Here is a 20,881-nt window from a genome sequence, read left to right as displayed (position 1 = left end):
TTAAACTGTCTTTATCTCATCCCATGAGTTTTCTCACTTTTACTCTTCAGATTCTCTCCCCCATCCCACTGGTGCGTTACTGAATGAGCGGCTGTGTGGTCTTTAGTTGCTGCCTGGGGTTAAACCATGACATCACACCTTTTAATGCTTCATGGGAGGCACATTGTCAAGGTGGATTTTAAGCATTTTTCATAGAATAACAGAAAGTTGGCTTGGAAGGGCTTCAAGATATCACGTAGTCTCTCTCCTGTGCCAGATGAGCTCTACCTTTCCCGTTGTTTGCAGATACTACATAACCTTCTTGTATCTTCCACAGATGAGGAACCTTCTCAGGTAATCTGTGTCCTAACAGACTTAGAAAGTTTTTCAATATCCAACCTAAATCTCCCTGCTTACTTTTTAAGCTTGTATTTTTTTGCCCATTACTTGCTCCTGTAGAACCTGAAGATTTCTTGTGAAGACTTACCCTTTTTTCTTCCTTTTTTACCCAGACAAAACCAACCCCATTCTAGTAGGTTTTCTTGTAGGTGATGTTTAGCAGCACAGTAGTCAGCGGCTCAAACTCACTGTGATCCTTCAGCAGAGACCTGATCATTGTTGCGTAAGATGGAAGGATTAGGCCACTCGACTTCCATATCATACTACTGTTCATATGTTCCAGTATAGATTTGTCATATGTGCAACAGTGATTTTATTTTTAAGTCATATTCTGGCTGAGATCCGCTGTAATCCTTGCATGGCTTTGTCCAGGCTACTCACTTGTTTTCAGTTTCCCATCTTGTGTGTCTGCCATTGATGACTGGTACATAAGGGGGAAGATTTGTCAGTGTCTATAAAAACTTGAAGGGAGGTAGTATAGATCGTGGAGCCACACTTTTCTCGGTGGTGCCCAGGGAAAGGAAGAGTGGCAATGAGCACAAGTTGAAATACACTGCATTCCACAAGGAAAATACCTTTTTGCTGTAATGGTGATCAAATACTGGAACAGATTGCCCAGAGAGGCTCTGAACTCTCTATCCCTTGAGATACTGAAAACCTTAATGACTATAGTCTTGGGCATTCTGCTCAAGGTGACCTTGTCTGAGCAGGATATTAGACTAGGAGACACTTAGATGTGTCTTCCAGCCTCAACCATCCTGTGACAAGTTTGGTATACGGTACCTGTCTTTATTAAACTTCACCGTGCGTGTCAAGGGGCAACCCCAGGAAAGCATCCCAGTTTGCTCCTTGACTAAATGCCAATGGTCTGCTTATCTCCAGTGTGGCACAGCAATGCAGAAATAGGGATGTAACACAGGCTTTGAGGTTTGTGTATTGGAGACATAGAAGGTTTGTTTGTTTGTTTTTTTAAACAGACAAGGCTTAGTGTGTCCAGGCAGTGACAAGCACATTGGGCTTTTTTGAGCTACTGAGCTTTTTAATCTCTCATGTGTCCATAACCTAACTAAAAACTACTCTGGTTGGTTGGTGCTTAAAAGGAAGACACAAAGTTATACTAGACTTCTGTGTGAATATGTAAAAAACATGAACTCTTTACACCTCCAAAAGTCAATGGAGAACAACGACAACAAAAATGAAGATACTATTTATTTAAGAAATTAGTGATTTTTGAGTAACTCTTGCTATTTCTCCAGTTCCCTTTATTCCTGGTTTCTGAATGCTCGTATGTGACAAAGCTATGAGAACTGCTGTTGCTGTTCTTGAACTGCTTTCAGGCTTTCAGATGGAAAAAAAAAAACCCCAAAACCCTAAGCATATAATGAATAAAAATTATACAGTTATTTGACGAGAGGCTAATTTTCCTCTCATCGTACACGGGCCTATCAGACTCTGCCTTTTGAAAGAACCACTTTATGCTGCTCATGAAAATATCTCTTTAGTACGGGAAGTACAATGGAGCTGGAATTCATGATTTGTATTACAATTATCTTCTGCGAGGGCCAAGTACAACTTTTTCCTGACAATGCTGCCAATGGAGTTATAATCTATACCACAGGACTTTTCCAGAAGCATGTACATAGGAGTTCACTGAATAATCATTCCCTGAAAATAAACCAGACAGCAGGAACAAGTGAATGAGCTGTGCAAGAAGAATGCATGTCAGACGGACAGATGGACTCACCTCGTAACAGCAGGAAACAGTGGGAAGGAGACGGGTGGACAAACAACAGGAATAAAAATTTGGATGAACCATTTGACCTCATCAATCCTCCTTCACCCTTTTCACCCCCTTCACCATCAATTAGCCAATGCCAGGAAAGATGTCTCTGAATAGATTACAATGCCTTTAGGAAATACCTTGAGGAAAGGTACCCCGAAGGTGACAGACTCTCTCTAAGATGTTCTACTTGCTCTTGCCTGCTGGGTCTGTGCTCTCCTCTCTCCTTCCTGTGCTCTCGCTGGTCAGTGTGGGCACAGGACTGGCAAAGCCCACCAGAGCCATAGGGTCTAAACCCTTGCTACTGCAGGCACCATCTCACAAACCCCTTTCTTAAACCACTGCATTTGTTAGAGGTAGCTGTGTCTCCTTTAGCCTCTGTTTTCGCAGGATAAACAAACTCAAATCTTTCAGACTCCTCTCATAAGTCAGGTCTCCATGGTCATTCCGATGACCCTGCTCTGCACATCTCCTGCTTGGTGGGCATCTCTTTCCCAGGAAGGTGGCAAGTGTCCCACTCATCTGGCCACTGCCCACAGTGTCATGGTCTGTCCGATGCGTCTGTGGTTGTCCGGGTCTCAGCTCCAGCTATCCTGCCCTCTTCTGCGTGTACCTGGGTGTGCTGGGTCTGAACTTCCATGCGGCAACCCCCTTGTGCATGGGGGATCCCTAACACCCAAGGAGAAGCCTACCTGGGGTATGATCTATATGGGAAAACCCAGAGTTATATGACACCCTTAAAGCTTGCAAGGCTTGGTTTTCTCTGGGACAGGGCAGAGAGAGTGGGGAAGGAGGTGCTGAATTACTACCAGTTGCCTCTGGTGATGGAAAACACATGACAGAACATAAGGCCTATCGTATAATTCCTCCTCTTTCTGAACATACTATGTTTCCTAATGCCTCCTGTCCTCTGGCCAGTGAAGGTCTGAGAAGATAAAAGCAAAATTAACTTCAGGAAACACTAAAAGCAAGGTGGTCAACTCCTGTGGCACTTTAAGATTCTTCTTTAAGGTCAACTTAGCCTTCAAGCCATTTAATTAAACTTATACTCTTCATTTCTAAAATAATATCTCTAGCATTTTTAATTCTGGAGAAAAGAACTGGAGATGTATACACTGCAGTTCTCAAAGCTAGAAATCAGAAAGCAAGTAAAAGCAACAACACAGATCCACATCTAAGGATCTTATTTTTAGTGTAAAATAGTGACAGTATTTTTAGAGTTAGCTGCTCCTTAAAGCTTAGGGGTTTACTCACACTGAGTAAAACTTAAACCACCAGGGTTTTAATGAGAATAGGTCAAATAGATTTTCTCTTTTTGATCAGTGTTTCATTCAGTCTTATGAATGACTACCATTGCTAGAGAAGTACTTGTAGTGGAAAAATATCCAAGTAATCAAATTGTAATCCAAACTGCCTCACAAGAAAAAGGGTCCCTGACTCAGGAGAGCACTTGCAGTTGCTTCCCACCCCTCCAGGCCTCTCTCAGCCCTGCACCTCTTCCTCTGCAGCCGGCAGCGAGGAGGCAATGGCGTTGCGTGCCCAAGCGTTCATCAAAGTTAGGCAACAATAAGTCCATCAGCCTCTAAAGCACACTAATAAATGGGTTTTGGGTGTTACGCTGAAGATTAGAAGAGGAGAAACAAAGGTGGAAACAAAGTCAGGTGTCACAGTCATTTTACTGAATGACAGGAGACAGCAAAGGCTGGAAAGAGTGTACCCATCACAGCATCCCTGACAACTCTGTCTCCTCCTCACTGCACCAGCTGGTCCCCACAGCATCTCTTGTCTCTTGCTAGTGGTAATGGACCAAGCTGAAGATCAAGGGCTTGAGGGTGGTATTGTAGAATCACAGAATTATTTTGGTTGGAAGAGACACTCAAGATCGAGTCCAACTGTTAACCTAACACTGGCACTAAACCACATCCCTAAGATCCTCATCTATGTGTCTTTTAAACACCTCCAGGGATGGTGACTGAACCACTTCCCTGGGCAGCCTGTTCCAGTGCCTGACAATCATTTCCATAAAGAAGTTTTTCCTAATATCCAATCTAAACCTCTCCTGGTACAAGTTGAGGCCATTCCTCTCATCCTATCATTTGCTACTTGGGAGAAGAGACCAACACCCTCCATGCTGCAACCTCCTTTCAGGTATTTGTAGAGAGCCATAAGGTCTCCCCTGAGCCTCTTTTTCTCCAGCCTAAACAGCCCCAGTTCCCTCAGCTGCTCCTTGTAAGACTTGTACTTCAGACACCTCACCAGCTCTGTTGCCCTTCTCTGAATTTGCTCAGCACCTCAATGTATTGAGGGGCCCAAAATTGAACATGGTATCAAGGTCATGCCATTCACTTATATGCTAAAGAACCAGAAAACCTAATTTGAGAGTCCATAAAACTTATTTTCACACAAACTGAGACTTACAGAGGCAACTCTCTGAGCAGCAGGATGGCATTTAACAGTCTCTTCCCTGTAGATTATCCAGTGTCTAATAGGAACCGAAATCAGCTCATGTGGAAATTCAGTATCTTGAAACTTCTGCCTGTTTCTCCAATTCAGCTGAAATCAGCCAGTGACTTCCACAGTGTTGGGTGTGGGGGATAGACGGAGCGAGACAGCAGCATGATCACATACGTCTTGCATTCCTGGGGTCACGGCCAAGGGGGAGAGGCACCTCAGAGAGCTGGTAGGGGTGTATAACCAGATTAGATAAGTGATTTCCCTCTGCTGAGAGAGCGAGACACAGTGCTGCTTTCAGCACTCCTGCTCCATTACAAATAAGTGATGTCATGACTTAAAAAAAAAAGTCACCTACTATCTTACCCAGCTTCCCCCAAAGATTGCTGAAATGGTTTGTTGAGAAAGAATTAAGAGTAATAGAGATGAGAGGAAAGAGGAAGAGAAAAAGCAACAAGGCAAACTCTTTCTTTGATTTAAACCAGCTACAGAGCATCCTGGAAGAATGGCCAAAAAATTAACATGGTCAGAAAAATCAGAACAGTTACTTCTTCCCAATGTGGTTTTTCAAGCATATTTAACATTTGGATATTTCCTTTCACTACTTTCTGCCATTCAAACTTTTTTTTTTCAGCTCAAAAGTATTTTTTCCTATAAAACATTAAAAAAATTCCTAAGGTAAACTGTATTTCTGAGTCAGTAATGTGTGGATATATGAAGCAGGACTAAATGGAGAAGTGAAAAACTAGGTGAACTTCTGGAGCAGACCAAGTGTCTCAAGAGGTCCCCAAGAGACAAACTTGACCTGATGCAGAGTTTATTCAGAACTGAACAGCCAGGGCAGGGCTTGTGCACCATGGCACAGTCTGTGTGCTGCTCACAGTAGTGAAGACTGGTGAGCTGGGAACTCACAAGAGTTACACGCAGACCAGGGTGGCAAACAGAGTTCTTTCCTGATTTTTTTTTTTTCTGTAATAAAACGGTGGAAAAACATTCATTTGTCAGGTCAAGAGGGTCTTCATTCAGCCTCAGGGGACCTGTTCCACAAGAGTTTAGGCTCCTGGATTGTGCTTGCAGAAGAGGATGAAGAAGTGAGGAAGGCACCAGATAATCAGGGAGGAAGCAATGAATGAAAAGTAAATATCAAGAAATACTGAGCAAGGATGGATGGGCAAAAAAAGAAGGGAACAAAAAGTCAGAGTTTGGAGAAAGAAATGCCCCTCTCCTGGCCTCTGTGATATGCAGAGGGGTCTGAGGTCAGATTTGAGGACTGCCCTTGACAATGCAGCTTCTGTTTCCCTTGATAGACAGTGGATCCAGCTGGGGAAAGTGATCATCCCTTCTGATTCCAGCTCTGGGGGAGTCAACAGCAGTTCCCTGCCCACTACATGGAGGCTTAGTTGCCTGATCTGAGGAGCAGCGAGAGGGTGAGGGGAAGGGGCCAGGGCCCTTGTTTATTGTTCCTCAACTCTCCTACCCACCAGTGAATGCTTCATTCCCTTGGGCGATGCTGCAGTCACTGTGCTGAGTCTTCAAAGAAGGCAGCAAGGGGCCTGGCAATGGTCATCTCCAGAGCCATGCCTCTCCAGAGTCATGCCAGCCTTTAGGTCTCTGCTTGCAGCAATTTCGTGCCTCTTCTCAAACATGGACATTAAGCTTATGTAAAGGCTTTCAAGAGACAGACTGGGAGAGTTGCCCTGAAAGAGTCCTTGGGGAAATGCAATAAACTACCTAGTGACGATGACGAGGGTCATTACTGGGTCTAACTCATCAGAGATCAAGAGTCCACTTCGGCCCTTATCCACTCACCAACCATTTGAAGATAGTTCCTTTATAAGGAGCTCAAGTGCAATAACATTTGAGAAGGACTGAGGGGAAAGGCAGAGGCTGGAGGTATAGGAAAGAATTAACAGGTCCTTTTGAAGAGTACCAGATCTAGCTTTAAAGCTGACCCTGCTTTGAGTAGTGGAGTGGGTTGGATCAGAGATTTGAAGGGCAAATCTGAATTATTATTTGATTCCATGCTTCTATGGGAGAAGTGTAATTTTTTTTTTTTCTATTCTCTTTTAGGACATTTACTGAGGCAGCCAGGAAAATAAAGACTTTGATAAAGAAGTGCAAGTGAGAATTGTTCTTGCTAATACCACCCAGTGCTGACAAGTCTGATACCAATAAAAAGAGGAAAATGAAGTGTTCATAGTATCACCGTTGCAAAAAAATGACTTGCTAACTTTTCTGTTCCAGACACAGAATATGATCAGAATATGTGTGCTCATGTGTAGTCCTAGGTAACTGGACAGCACCCTTTTGAAAAGACACATCTCATTGAGGGCAATGGGTCCTAAGAAAGTCTTCAAAACCACTGTATTAATACTTCTATACACATGCACACACATGAGATGCAGGATCAACAGCTTTGTAAAGACAGAAAATATCCAGTCATTCAAACAACATTTATCAGCTTTCTTTATCCATCCAAGCACTTTTATGGCCCTGATGAGTACAAAACAAGCATATGATGCCCTCAGAATCATCAGCTCATCTCTACATCTCTCTCTTCATATGCCTGTTTTCAAGTTAGGCACCTGCAGATGATTATTAAGAATCATTTCTACTTTGACAATAGCATCCAAAGTCTCAGTCAATACTGAGACTTCATTTTCACAGGCACTGCACCAACAGAGAGGAGGGGACAGACCCCAAATATGAAGAGTTTTCAACTGAAATAAATGGCTGATGCAAAAGTCTGAGAAACAAAGAATTTGTCCATTGCCTTGCAGATGACATCAGAAAACAGGCCATGAACCTCCTTACCGTTCCTATGAACTTTCAACAGATAAAAAGATTTTGCCATACATAGTGTGCAACTTAAACCAAAGCTTTTAGGCTTAAATCAGAGTAAGCCAGAAGACTTGTATAGCTCGCATGTGGAACATAACATCACCAACATGTACTGTGGCATACTGGCTTTGCACCTTTTCATGCATATATATAAAGCTGTGATGTAGTCTTCCAATGGAAGAAGTTATAAGTCCATCACCAGAAGAGAAATTTCATTTTAAAGTGAAATAGTAACTGATTTTGCAAAGGTAGGGAGGACAAGCAAGTGGCACAATAAGATATTTTCATTTATAGTTTCCATAATTCCATAAAATCGACATTTTAAAGCTCTTCATTGGTTCCTTTCTTCAAGAGAAGAAATATCCACAATTAGCTGTCATTAAGACCTCAGCCCTGTCCACAACCATTTCTTACAGCCAAATTCCGTTGTCACTCACCTGTTCCACTCGGATATCGAATTCTCCATTCACCTTCTTCCCCTGGAAATATTTGGCCCTGCAGAAGAAATGAGAGAGACAAAAATGGTTAAAGAAATTTTTTGGCTTTTATTATATACTGTTTTTCTTCTACATTTCCCTTTTCGCTGAAGAATTTCTATCCGGGTCACAGCATGTTTTCCTAATTCCTATCTTCTTTCAGCTTTCTCTTCTCCAGGAAAAACCTGCCAAGCCAGATGAAAACCACATTGGAAAGTTCTTTCAAGGCTTGTGACTTTTTCATTTTATTGTCAAACTGAAAACCAAATCCTCTCCTAATCTTTTCCAGAGCAACAACTCTAATAAATGATTCCTTGCTATATCTCATTTAATACTTAATCTTTATTCTGTAAAAGGAGGGGAGCAACATATGGCAGGACATTGGAAACAGCTCCTGATGTTGAGCAAGGATCTTTATCATCACAGCCGAAGTACTCGTGAAGCCTACTCCCTTGCTCTCTTGCTACAGAGCTGCATTTCAACTGAGTTTAGTCTTTCTGCTACCGATTTAGAGAAACAGTATCTGCACCTACAGTGTCACTAATGAAGGATCTCTTCTCCTGAACTGAGAAACTGTGTTTGCTTTGGAGTTGAACCGTGCCATGAGAAGGACATAGACCTTGCTCCGCCTCTGCTCCTAGCTGCCTACGCTACGCAGACAACAAAGCACTTGCAGAATGATTGGTTGTTCATGAGAAGGGAAGGCAGGCAGTTTTAGTTTTTTTATTCATGTTTGTGTGTAATGCCCCTTGTATTGATCAGTCAGCAGGGAAGTTGCCAATATAATTTCCCCTGTGGATATTTCTCCCCAATTCTTCCCCTCACCAAACAAGCTTGACAGAAGAAAACACGGATTTATTTTCTCAGACCTCTCCCCTAAAACTTCAGGAAGACCAAGTAGGTTCCAAAAAGCACTTCTATTTAGAAAGCATTGAAAACACAGTTAAGCCCTGCAAGAGTTGTTTCCAGAGACAAAAGTATCTCTCTGCATTTTGTTTCCAATTGGCAAAGACAGGACAGAATGAAAAAGTAAAGGAAAATGAGGGGAAGCCGGTTTTGCTCCCTATTTTATGGTGTTAGCAAAAAAAAAAAGAAGCTGGCTCACATTTTTACTATGTGTCTATTTGTTCCAATAAAAAAGGGGAGACAGTAGGAAGGCAATTTTCCCCATGGCTGAAACACACCGGTTTTCAGCTGAATGCTCCCCTCCCCCAGAAATGTAAATTAAAAAGTTGTTTTGTCATCCTGGCTCAAAAACAAGTCAAAAGTTTTTGTTTTATTAGAAAAAAAGACATAAAAAAGAATCTAAAGTTTTCCGCTTAGCTCTAATGAGGGTATCTGAAGGCTGTATCACGCTTCCCTTCCTAGGCAGCCCATTCGTCAGCATGGCGCTAATAAGATCTCTGCATAGATGTTAGTGAGAGACAATGTAGCAGCCAGGTGTGACCAAGACCCAGTGGCTCAAACAACCTTTGTCCAGTATAAAAAGCAGAACTCTGGCCATTTTCCCTCCCCTTTTGAATTTATGAGTGCTTCATGTAAAAAAAACGACTGAGCAGACAAGCTCAGACATCATGCCTCTAACAATAAACAGGAACGCTAAATGCACTTAATCATTCCATCGTCTTTCTAGAAGCATGGCTCTAGAGGGTCTGGCAACATTCTTCGCTCCTAAATGTTGGGTATACTCCAGGAACAAGCAACTTCTAAAAGAGTGGAATAAGCTCTAAGTGGGCCCACAGGAGCTGGTCTGAAATGTGAGGCACACTATTCACTGGTACAAGCTTATTTTTTATTCCCAGCACGCTCATAATGCATACTCCCTACCCACATTTATGAAACACACTTCCTCCGTCTATGGCCTCTCCTCTTTGCCGACCAGCTGTTTGCAGACTCCTTGGTGCTGCTTTGCTTCAGCTTGTAACGAAGTGTGATTAACCACAGTCTTCACCCCTGTACAGATGGAGCAAAGAAGCTTCCACCGGCTAGTCCAGGAAATTGGCCTTCACAGGGCCCCCTCTCCCATCTCTACAACACAGGCTCTGCTCGTGAATAGTCACAGAGAGGGCGCATCCAGTGTAAAGAGTTGCTGGAGTAGAGCAAGGTACCTCGCGTTAGACACCATGTGACCTCTCCTTCTTATCCCTTTTTCCACACAGTTTGTCCCATCCCGTGTCTCAGATAACTTTCTTTTAACAGCGCAATGTATCACTTTCTTTCAAAGACAGCCCCCAAGGAGGGTTAACCCGCTCCGGGTGTCTCTGAAGACTACAAGTGCTAAGCAATTTGCAGCCAAATATTTTGGTCAGCACATCATTTTGACACGGCCCAGGGTAAGAATGAAACACTTCTTACTGAAACATCTCTGAAATGGATGATGTTTTCAATTCACACCTGGGGTTTTGGAGGCGCTGGGCGGTAGAGACCATCATATTGAAATGAAAAATGGCTTCAGCCTCACCCTGGAGCTCCCAAAATCTCAAGCAAGCTGGAATCATTACTGATGCTGCAGAAACATCATCATGCTTCCATTGCAAGAAGGAGGGTCTTGTGGTCAGTATTTTGCAATTTGTGAAATGGCTTCTGGTCCCTACAGTGGATGTGGGATGGAGGAAAGGAAGACCACACTGGTCTGATGGGGATGCAGAAGAAAGAAAGATAGAAGTTTCTGGCAGGTGAGACTGTGTAAGACATTTGTGGATGCTCTGTACCCCAAAACCACCTGAGCAAGGCTCTTCCAGACCTCTGCCTAGGAAGTGACTTGCTGCACGGTTATTTAGGCAGCTTGTAGTGCAGCAGGGGAGCAGCACCAAGAAGACCAGAAGAAGGTGGTAAAACACTGGCCCAGGTTGCCCAGAGAGGTGGTAGATGCCCCATCACTGGAAACACTCAAGGTCAGGCTGGATGGGGCTCTGAGAAACCTGATCTGGTTAAAGATGTTCCTGCTTGGGTTGGACTAGATGGCCTTATAAGGTCCCTTCCAAACCAAACTATTCTATGGTTCTATGAACAGTCAAAAGCCTTTCTGGTGAGCCTCAGAAGTGTCCTCATTCACATCCAACACACTCAACCGCCAGCGACCAGAGGAGCCACTCTTCACGTCGGGTGGGGGGGCTGTTTGGCATCCCCAGCAGCTTGGTACATTGGGCAAGGCACTGGACACGTGAATCCACCCCCTTTCCCAGCCAGTCTGCAGCACTGACCACTGCTTGGCTGGCCATCCCTTTATTTTAAAGCATGTCAGATGTTCAACCCGCCACAACACAGAGTTGTAATTTGGCTAAGCAGGGTGCAGATGGGGTGGAGTGCTTGCTGTGATTTCAGTAAATTAGCACATAAACATGTTTTGACTGAAGAAAACTGCAGGGCCGTGCTGAAGAGCAGTTCCTGGGTGGGATTTACAGTGCTAGGCAATGCATTAAAATGTGGCTGCACCAGCTGGGAGGGAGGAAACACCATAATAAACAGCCAAAGGTCTGTCCTGGCTTCCAGGGAGAAAGCTTGCCTCGAAACTCTCTCCCTTTGTGATGAAGAAGCCTCATGCTCTGGAAAAGGACATATTTTCTGGGTACAAGGGCATCAGACAAACAACTTCTGCTTTCTGCCTCAGCCCTGACATGATTACAGGGCCAAAAGAAACCTGATGCCTCTTCTTATGAAGTAATTTGGAAAGAATAAAAGCTTATTTTCCAGAGCTGCCATGAAACAGTCCTGGTCTGCCTCAGCGATTGTGGCTGGAGGAAGTGTATACACAATTTTCTGTCAGATATGGAGTGTATCCTTAATAGCAGCAGGGAAAAACAAATGATCAGTTCAGCTCCAATCACTTGCATAAGAGCTAATTCACAGAAAGTCCATGCATAACATTATTGCCCATAGGTGTTTGCAAAGCATCTGTCTGAGAAAGGGATGTCAGCACTGACACAAGGCTGCAAACACACCTGTAAGACACTTGAATACCAGACTTTATCCCTCTGGTGTCACCAAGAGCTGGGACAGCTTGTACTGTACCTACGTGAGGGCTGCCCGAATTGGCATGCTCCCTTGCACCTTTGTACTAATGCCTGTAGTCTACAAACACAAGGATTCAGTCCTTATGAGGCATCAAGTCACCATGCCCAGGGGAGGTAGATCTGGGCCAGTGGGCTACATCTATGGGAGCTGGGGCCAGTGGGCTACAGGTATGGAAGCTGGGGCCAGCCTGTACCACCGCACTGCTCCTGCATCATGGGGAAATATGGCACAAGAGAAGCAACTCCCACACGTGGAGTAGGGGCTTCCAGAATCAGCAGCAAAGGGACAAAACTCACAGGGTATTTCTGTTAATAAAGCACAGATTACCTTGCAATTTTTCTCTGTACAATAAATAACCAGTTACATCTGCCTTGTTCTTTTTCTGCTTTAAAAAAACAGCAGGTGCAATGAGTGCTCAACCCATCAGCCAGTAGACATGCTCAGCACAGGAATCCAGGAGCAGCTATTTGTGCAGAGCTTTTATTCTCTCCTGGAGTTATTTCTTCTATCTTCCCTCTGCCTTTTTTTTTTTTTTTTTCCTTTTGGTGAAAAGAAACTTGTCCAAGCTTCTTCAGAGGACTGCCTCAGTGTTTTCCTCTGGATCTGTGCGAAAGAGAGACATCAGGAATGCAGCAGGGAACTGCACAACTTGTGCCAGGCTGGAAGATGGTCTGCACAGGTGAGGAATAGGAAAAGACGCCCAAGAAAGTGCCCAGGGAGGTCTTCTCCAGGCACAGTGCCAGTAGAAGCAGCCCATGCAAGAAATGATGCAGAACACTGGCCTCAGCATCAGGAAAGGAATAACCAGGAGGGACAGGAGATTTGAAGTGATCATGATGGCCTAGAGGAGTGCAGTGATTCAAAGATTAAAGCTATTCCTGCCAGTCTATTCATTAACTGGGTGGAGCAGAGATTATGACACATTACGCAGCTTTGAACACAGGTTGGTATTTTGTATTAAATTCATGAGACTTCTTCAGGGCATCCTGTAAAATGGCTTCTGTATGAAGCAATTTTCTAGGATAGGAAGAGATCAAAGAAACATAGCTCAGATCTTCCTGTGAGAGACCTCAGTGGAGCTGACATAGCATATGTCATCGCAATTGCTGGTAGTATGTCTTGGAGTAGCTGGGAAGCCATCCTTCAGACAAACAAATATGCCTGAGCTCAAATCCCCTGTCGTATGAATGAGTCTGGGCACTTTTTGGGGCATCACTGTTTGACAGAGGCCTTGAGATACAGGAGCAAATTTCACCCCAGAAACGGGCTCAGTGTCACTGAGAGCATGCCAAAGAGAGGCACTGGGATATTGTAGTGGAAAATTCCTCCAAATCCTCTGACTGAGCTTATGCCTCTGGTGTAAGACACAACAAGCAAAAAAGCCAAGCCAGATTTTGGATGGAGACCACTTCTCATCTGGCACGGGAAGCAGCCTTTCCCACCCTGCAGAGGGGCCAGAGCAAAACATATTGAGGAGAGGGGAAAAGTGTTGGACTCTTGGAGAGGGCTGGGCAAGGGAGGGGGTAGAAGAAAGAGGGGGAGGAATGGTGAAGAAGACACATGGGTAAATAAACTAAAAGGGATGCATGCGTAAACTCTGGAATGATCTGAATTATTTCCTTGGAATCACATTACACATATTTCTCTCAAGGCCCTTGAGAAAATAAGGCATATAATTCCTTTCTGGATCAGCCTGGAAAAGGAGAGGCTGAAGGCCCCTGGATTGGGTGTGGGGGACCTGGGGGAGGGCGGGGAGGGGGTTAGCCACTGTATGAAATCCCTGCGTCAAAGGGCCTGGGGGCCCAAATGATGCACAAGGCACTCACTGTATGTCCGCATTGTCTCCTTCATAAAAGGGGCTGGGACTGGGAAAAAGGAGACAGTTTCCAGGATACTGGCCAGCAGCCTCTGGAATGTCCCGACCCCTCCAGACCCTACACACTATAAAGGCAGTGGGGAGGGGGGAGAAGAGATACATTTGTGCCCTTTTTTCTTCAGGGGTGAAAACAAGGAAAGTTTTCCTTTCAGGGCCCAGCCCTCAAGTCCTTCTCTATTTCTCCCCAGATCAGCAATTCCCAACTGCAAACAAAGTAAGGACTTTTGAGATGGTCAAGTCCCGACTGCCCAGGGAAGAGAAAAATCACTCCACAAATGGAGAGATCTGCAACCTACTGGAGCTTTTATCCGCATCTGCTTTGGCCCAGAGACCTTTATGTACTCTTCAGCTGTGGGATGGGCTGGTTAGTAGTTAATATTTATTCTGTAAGAGTTCCTTGGGCCAAGGGTGGGGGTGTCGGGATGCTAAAAGTGGTGGATAAGCATGATGGATGTGTGCTTCAATACCTCAGAAAACAAGGTCTTAACTACAGGCTAAATGGACCAGGGGCAAGTGCTGAAAGAAAGGGTACCCATACTGTACAGACAGTACAGACACCAAGAGGTAAAGCTAAGTTTTGGGTTGGGTCAAAATACCCTAAATACACTGATGCTTTGTCAGGAACTCCACAAGAGTTTCAGGTCCAGCCCTGGGGTGCAGTATTGCTGCACTGAGTCCCATGCCTTCCTGGGGCAAGGTCATCTTGCTATTGGTGCTATGATCATCTGGTTTGCTAGAAACACTGAATTGAGAGGCAGCTCAGCTGTGCTGCAGGTATGTCCTTGGTGTCTGAGGTCAGACCATGGGAATAGACTGCCTTTGTTGCCTTCTGGGAAGAACGACAAGATCCAGCCTGCTCTGGTTACTGTAAAACAATCCTGGAGGCATTATTAGTTATGGGATCACACCAAGAAAAGAAATGCCTCTCCTGAAGAGGTTTCTGTCAGGTTGGGATGGTGGTTTTCTTTTCTTATTTGGATAAAGGAAGTCCTCGTGGTGAGATCCTTGATGAGGTCGAAGGTCCCACCCTATAGGGCTGGAAGGATTTTCTTGGCTTGGACGCACACAGAAAGGGAAGCTTTAGGGCAGGAAGGGAGAAGGGTTTTGTAAATCTTCTTTTGTGAGTCCTCGCTTTCTCTCAAGGAACCGAAGGCCTGTTTTTTGGGGAGACCTGGGTTGGCAAGCCACCAGCACTTTCACAATGGCAGAAGCAACCATTCAGGCTGCTCTTTCTATTCAAGGAACTATGGGGTCCCACACAATACTGGCCTCCCAGCATCTTCCTGTGCCACCTCCTGCTCATGAAACGGGGGTAATCAAAGCCATCCCCCACGAAGAGAAGAAGCACTAGTTAGTGCAGTGCTATTGCTTTTCGGCACGGCTTTTTGAGCATCTCTGAGCTGTCAGGATAGGAATGACACTTTGCTGTAGGTCTCATCCCCCACCCAGGCTACATCGCGGTCGCATTCCTCCCAGCCACAAAGAGCTGGGAGGGGGTGGTCGGGGGGCTGCTTTAAGTACAACAGGAGGCAGCAATTTTATTTTGCATATTGTCAAAATAGTACATTGCTGGAACATTTCTACATTGCTAAATCTAGATAGTATGGCCTGGAGCTACTTGTGAGGGGTATCATTTTGTCGAGGATTGTGCAATATTTTATTCCAGCCCACTTCTGCCCTCCCTGAACTTGAGGAGCAGGGGAACCAGGCTAACTCAAACCAACACTGGAGCAGGGCTGCTGGCTTTCAAGCAGAAGAAATCTGGCTCACAATCCTTGAGAAATACATCTGAGGGATTTTTTTTTAATATTTTTTTTAATATGTATGAAGCTAGGCAGGACGTTCTGAGGTTAAATTCTATGCATTTATAGGACCTCTGGTAAAGCAATTAAAGTCCCAGATTTGACTTGCATTAGCATATTTATAACCTGGTGAGGAATGTTTTCCATATTCCTTGTATCTATTTTTGTAATGATACTAATCCTTTACATTTCTGTATCACCTTTCATTCAAGAGGACTAGATCCCAAGTTGCTTTACATATGCAAGGCAAAAATACAGGCACACAGACAGACATGATGGTGATATAGCTAAACCAGATTGGGAAGCAATATGGTAAATGCAATTTATTGAATATCTTTGACAGCCTTACCTCCTTTTCACCCCTACGCCTGTATGTTAAGAAATACAGAAACTCTTCATGCTGCTTCCAAGCATGTGTGTGTGAACACACACGTTTAACACAAACTTACCTTCTCTTTCCCTAAAGTGTGATTTTTGCCCTCAAGTCACACTTGGCATGAATTATAGGAATAGAAATATTTGGTCCTGGGTAGACATGGCTAAAAGATGAAAATGTATTTTTTTAGCCAGCTTTGTGAAAACATGAATCTTACTTGTAAGTTTTTTCGAATTATAGCTCCATAGTTACATAGAACTTGTGAGACCTTAAAAAGTCACCCCCATATAGTAAAAGCTAGTTCATAATAATTTATTGTCAGTTACCGCCATGTCAGATGATTTTGGACCTCTTATCAGGCAATAAGGACAAAACTTTGCAATTTAACTTGCAAACTTCTGAGGTCAAGCTTGAAGTATCAATTCTGAATAATAATAATAATAAAGATAAATTATAATGAAGTCCATAGCCAAATCTAGTCCAAAACTTCCCATTAAATTTCATTGATTTAGGTACAGTACTATTCATCTGAATGGGAGTCTTAGTAAATAATTTTCAGCCTACTGAAAACACAAAATCACTCATGACACTCACTGAATACTTTTGAAAATGAATTCCTTGAAAAAAATAGAGTCTAGGAAGCCCCATGTTACTAAAATTCAGTATTGGACTGTTATTACTTGACCAATTGTATTTTTTGACAAATGACATATTTAAGGCTCAATATTGTCATGTACTATCAGAAGTAAAAATAGTTTTATTTTGATAAAAAAGGGTTGATAATTTCCTCCAAACAGTATAAAAGTAATCCTGTCAGGTCAGTCCGTACTTAGACCTGAATTGTGACATTATTGTTATACAAAGAACCATTTCATATGTCTTAAGAGGATTTTATTCAGTATTAATCACAGTTTTTCTCTTCCTTCGTGTTTAAATTTTTGGAGACAGTAAAGTAAATGAGAAAACAATAATGCGATTTTGCATCTCCTAAAGTATTCTCTGTGGCTTTTTTTTTCTTTTTTTTTTTCTGTGAAATATGGCACAATCCTCACATGTACAATTGCCACACATAGGGCACAAGCATTTTGTGCAAGACAGCATGTAACACTTTTAGCACATGAAACAGCCTGAAATATGGACAAAATATACCAATGGCTTTTAAAAGTGACATGAGATATTTCCCAAATGCAACCACAATATCTAACAAATGCAAGAAGAACAACTTTGTTATGTTGTCTGGTCCAAAAAGCAATGTTTTTAGCATATGTTGTTAATAGGAGCCTTAACTGTGCTTGATCACTTCCCAAATAAGCTGTTTAAACACAAAGCATTAGGCTAGAAAGCTGAGCACTTTTGCAGAGGATGGGGGTTAACAATTCACAGCACTAAATCCCATTTGATCTGCTGGGAAATTCAACCCAGCAAGAGCATGATTTTACATAATAGCGTGGTGGGCGAGGAGGTTGCCAGAAGTGGGATGTTTTCCTCCTGGCTGAGCCCAGGCTGCCAGAGCTGGCCCATATGCCATTACACAGAGTCCTGCCATCCCCCTTTCTCACGGTCCTGCTCCCTTTTGCTGTGTGTTTGCACGTGCACACGTGTGCGTGTATTCTGAGCTCTTTATTTCTGGAAGCTGCTGTAGGTGAGCTCTGGATGCATTTTTGGAAGTCTCCCAAAGCACAGATACTCCCAGCCCAGAAGAATCATAGAATAGCTTGGGTTGGAAGGGACCATCAAAGCTCATCTAGTCCAACCCCCTGCGATGAGCAGGGACATCTTCAACGAGATCAGGTTGCTCAGAGCCCCGTCCAGCCTGGCCTGGAATGTCTCCAGGGATGGGGCGTCTACCGCTTCTCTGGGCAACCTGGGCCAGTGTTTCACCACCGTCATTGTGAAAAATTCCTTCCTCATGCCTAGCTAGAATCTCGCCTCCTTTAGTTTAAAATCGTTAGTTCTTGTCCTGTTGTAACATGCCCCACTAAAACGTCTGTGCCCATCCTTCTTATAGTCATCTTTTAAGTATTGATAGGCCACAATAAGGTCTCCCCAGAGCCTTCTCTTCTCCAGGCTGAACAACCCCAGCTCTCTCAGCCTGTCCTCACAGCAGAGCTGTCCCAGCCTCTGACCATTTCTGTGGCTCCTCTGGCCCCTCTCCAACAGGTCCACGTCTTTCCTGTGCTGAGGGCTCCAGAGCTGGATGCAGGACTCCAGGTGGGGTCTCACCAGAGCGGAGTAGAGGGGCAGAATCACTGAAGAGAAGCAAAACTTGTCCCTAGTGTGGTGATGCATGGATACATTTACTGCTGTGGGTGCCTCTGAGGGCTGCCTGTCAAAGCCAAGAGCACAAGGGAGCTGTACAGATGGTATTTTCCTCTTGCTCCCATCCTGCATGTGGCAGGTTCACTGTGGGCTTCCTTGCAATGCGTTAGAGCAGGGTCTTGCAGAAGGATGGAACATTTGTAAAAACGTTGCCACTTCAACAGAAAGCTGAGTGAGTTCCCTTGCTTTTAATAGAACGTACCTTTCTTTTACTGCTGCTAATGCAGAAAGCAGCTGATCATATTCTGTGGAGCTCACATAATTTTTATAGTACTCTGGTTTTGGAATAAACCAGAGAATATTGCATGTCAGGAGTGCTAAGGATTTTATGGAGGAAGACTGGCCACGGTTTCCCATGGATGGTCTTTGCTTTCTCCAGACCTCTGAGAGAAGCTGAGTGCTGTACTGTACCATCAGAGACATAGCAGCTCCTTAAAATTAGAAAGGATTGCCATTTGTCACTTTAAAGTGCATTCAACACGCACTCGCCTATTTGGGTTGTTAGAGCGTTTCATCATGCACTTGTGCAACACCTCATCCTAATCCACAATCGCTGCTCTTTCCCTCTGCTGTAATACAAACAGTGATGATAAATTAATGTCTGGCTTGGCAATATTGCTGCAGTCTCCAATTATGAGAAAGTGTTTTCACTTAGAGAAGAGAAATCAAATAGCAGATTCCACTGTCTCTCACCCTTCCTGTCTCTGAACAAGCTAGTCCTTGTTGTAAACCCTATGTAACTTGCTGGGAGGGTGGGGGCAGGGAGGCATTGTGGAAGGCAGGCACCCCACCCATAAAATAAAGGTAGCTATTTCTTGGGGATATTTTCTAGTACAGTTAACTATTTCCAAAGGAGAAAGACAGGGTTTCTTGCAAACCGAATAAAGAGGTTTCACAAGTAGCAACAACCAAAGCAGGCAGAGGTGAAATGCATCGCAAACACGATGCTTCTTCCAAATGAAAAATCACCAGCACAGAAGCAACAACAGGTTGCTGTTCATTCTCCAAACTCTGAGACTGTTTCTGTATGTGATGTGGAGTAGACAGCCAGAATATCTGGAAAACCAACTTCTTCAGCTGTGCTCTCACTGCTGCCTAAGGCTGGTCAGCTTGAGCTCACATAACACCCTGGCTGAGACCAAGATGATGCCTGGCATTGCTCAGAAGTACCTTACCAAGAATAAACATCTGTGGAGCCATGGAGCCACTGCTCTCCAGTGCTGCTTTCAAGGGCTCCCTGAGTTTCCTGGAGACACGAAAATTGACTGCCAAGTAGCACTCCTCGCCTACTGGAGTGGTAGCACTGCCATGCTCTCTCAGAAAGGACCCCATATTACCTTCAGGCTGGAGAAGTTTCTAGGCATGTGTTTTTGTCCATGCTACATGGAGAGCTGGAAGGAATGAAGGGGATCCCCCATCATGTGTAGGAACTGCTGAGTTACAGAGAGCAAAGGGATAGTCGAGACAACAGGATGCATAGAGTGCTTACACACGAGTGGCAGAGGGAAGGCAGCACAGGTAGCTATACCTCCTCTTTATATCTCCCAGCTGCTGGTCCTTGGGCAAGCTCAGCTTATGGACCTTGAAGTCTGCATGACAGAACAGCAGCTGGGAGGTGTAAAGGCAGGGATTTGAATGCAGTGTGTATTTTAAAAGATGAAGACACTGCAAGAGAGTCCGACCCCTCCTCTTCCTTTCCCCTGCCCAGACTACCTTCGGCACCATTAATCTCAAGGAAAAACTAGCTTGGCCTTTTTGCTAGGGCTTTCCTCTCTGATTACAGTGTTTGGACTAAGCAGTGCTGGCTAAGCCCCAGATGCTAGAGCTGTACATTAGAGGCACTCCCATCCCCAGCTGGAGAATGCGATGTTAAGGGACTGCCACCTGGCAGCATCTTCAAGGAACTGCAAAAACGCTGAGCAGAGAAGGAGGTTGGTGAGCATCAGCCTGCTGGGAGAACTACAGGTGCACAGAGGAAGAAGAGATCAGGGTTGAGCCAGACTGGGGTTGCCAGCTGAGCTGTCTGGCATTAGGAGGCTGCTACTGTGATAAAAGACACTGGGCTGGTGAAACATTTGATACAACAACCACCTTATTGAGGACTTTCCCACTCAGTTAAAAATTTGTTTTTCCTTTGAGAAAAATCCCACCATTTTTTTTTTTCCTCTTGCTTCAAGTCGTCTGAAGAAGTCTGACCTAGTTGTACTCAGATATTGCCCTTTTTTATCTAAGAGCCAAGCTCTCACTTTGTGAAGATACACTGGGGAGGCAGGCCCCACCTTGTCCCTGTTCTCCTGGGAAAGCAGAGAAGACCAGAGGTGATGACTTTACTGAGATGGGTGAGATGAAAAGAACCTGCACGAACAAGACAAATTTGGACCTTAGCTGATCCTGAGTCTTTTGCCAACAGCCACTATGCTTAGCAACTAAAGGGCCCTTGACCAGCAAATGAACTCCAGCCATTACTATTGGCAGTAGTAGGCCTGGGTTATCTTTTCATAATTTATGTACAAATTTGCACATAGAGAAAAGCTCAAAAGAGATTAAGAGCTGGAAAGATTGAGTCCC

At 44.2% G+C, this 20,881-nt stretch overlaps 1 protein-coding gene across 2 annotated transcripts in view; it reads right to left on the bottom strand.

The window, feature by feature from the left end:
- Positions 1–20,881, bottom strand: part of SYN3 (synapsin III) — a 178,098-nt gene that overhangs the window by 156,505 nt on the left and 712 nt on the right. For both annotated transcript variants that reach the window (XM_065647022.1, XM_065647013.1), the window contains exon 2: positions 7,888–7,945. In XM_065647022.1, coding sequence (XP_065503094.1) covers positions 7,888–7,945 — 58 coding nt within the window. The remainder of the gene's footprint in view (positions 1–7,887; positions 7,946–20,881) is intronic.

The sequence above is a fragment of the Caloenas nicobarica genome, chromosome 1 (genome assembly GCF_036013445.1).
Source record: "Caloenas nicobarica isolate bCalNic1 chromosome 1, bCalNic1.hap1, whole genome shotgun sequence".
In the NCBI taxonomy this organism is placed as follows: Eukaryota; Metazoa; Chordata; class Aves; order Columbiformes; family Columbidae; genus Caloenas; species Caloenas nicobarica.
Note: the sequence above shows the minus strand (reverse complement) of the source record. Positions and strands in the feature narration are given on the sequence as shown.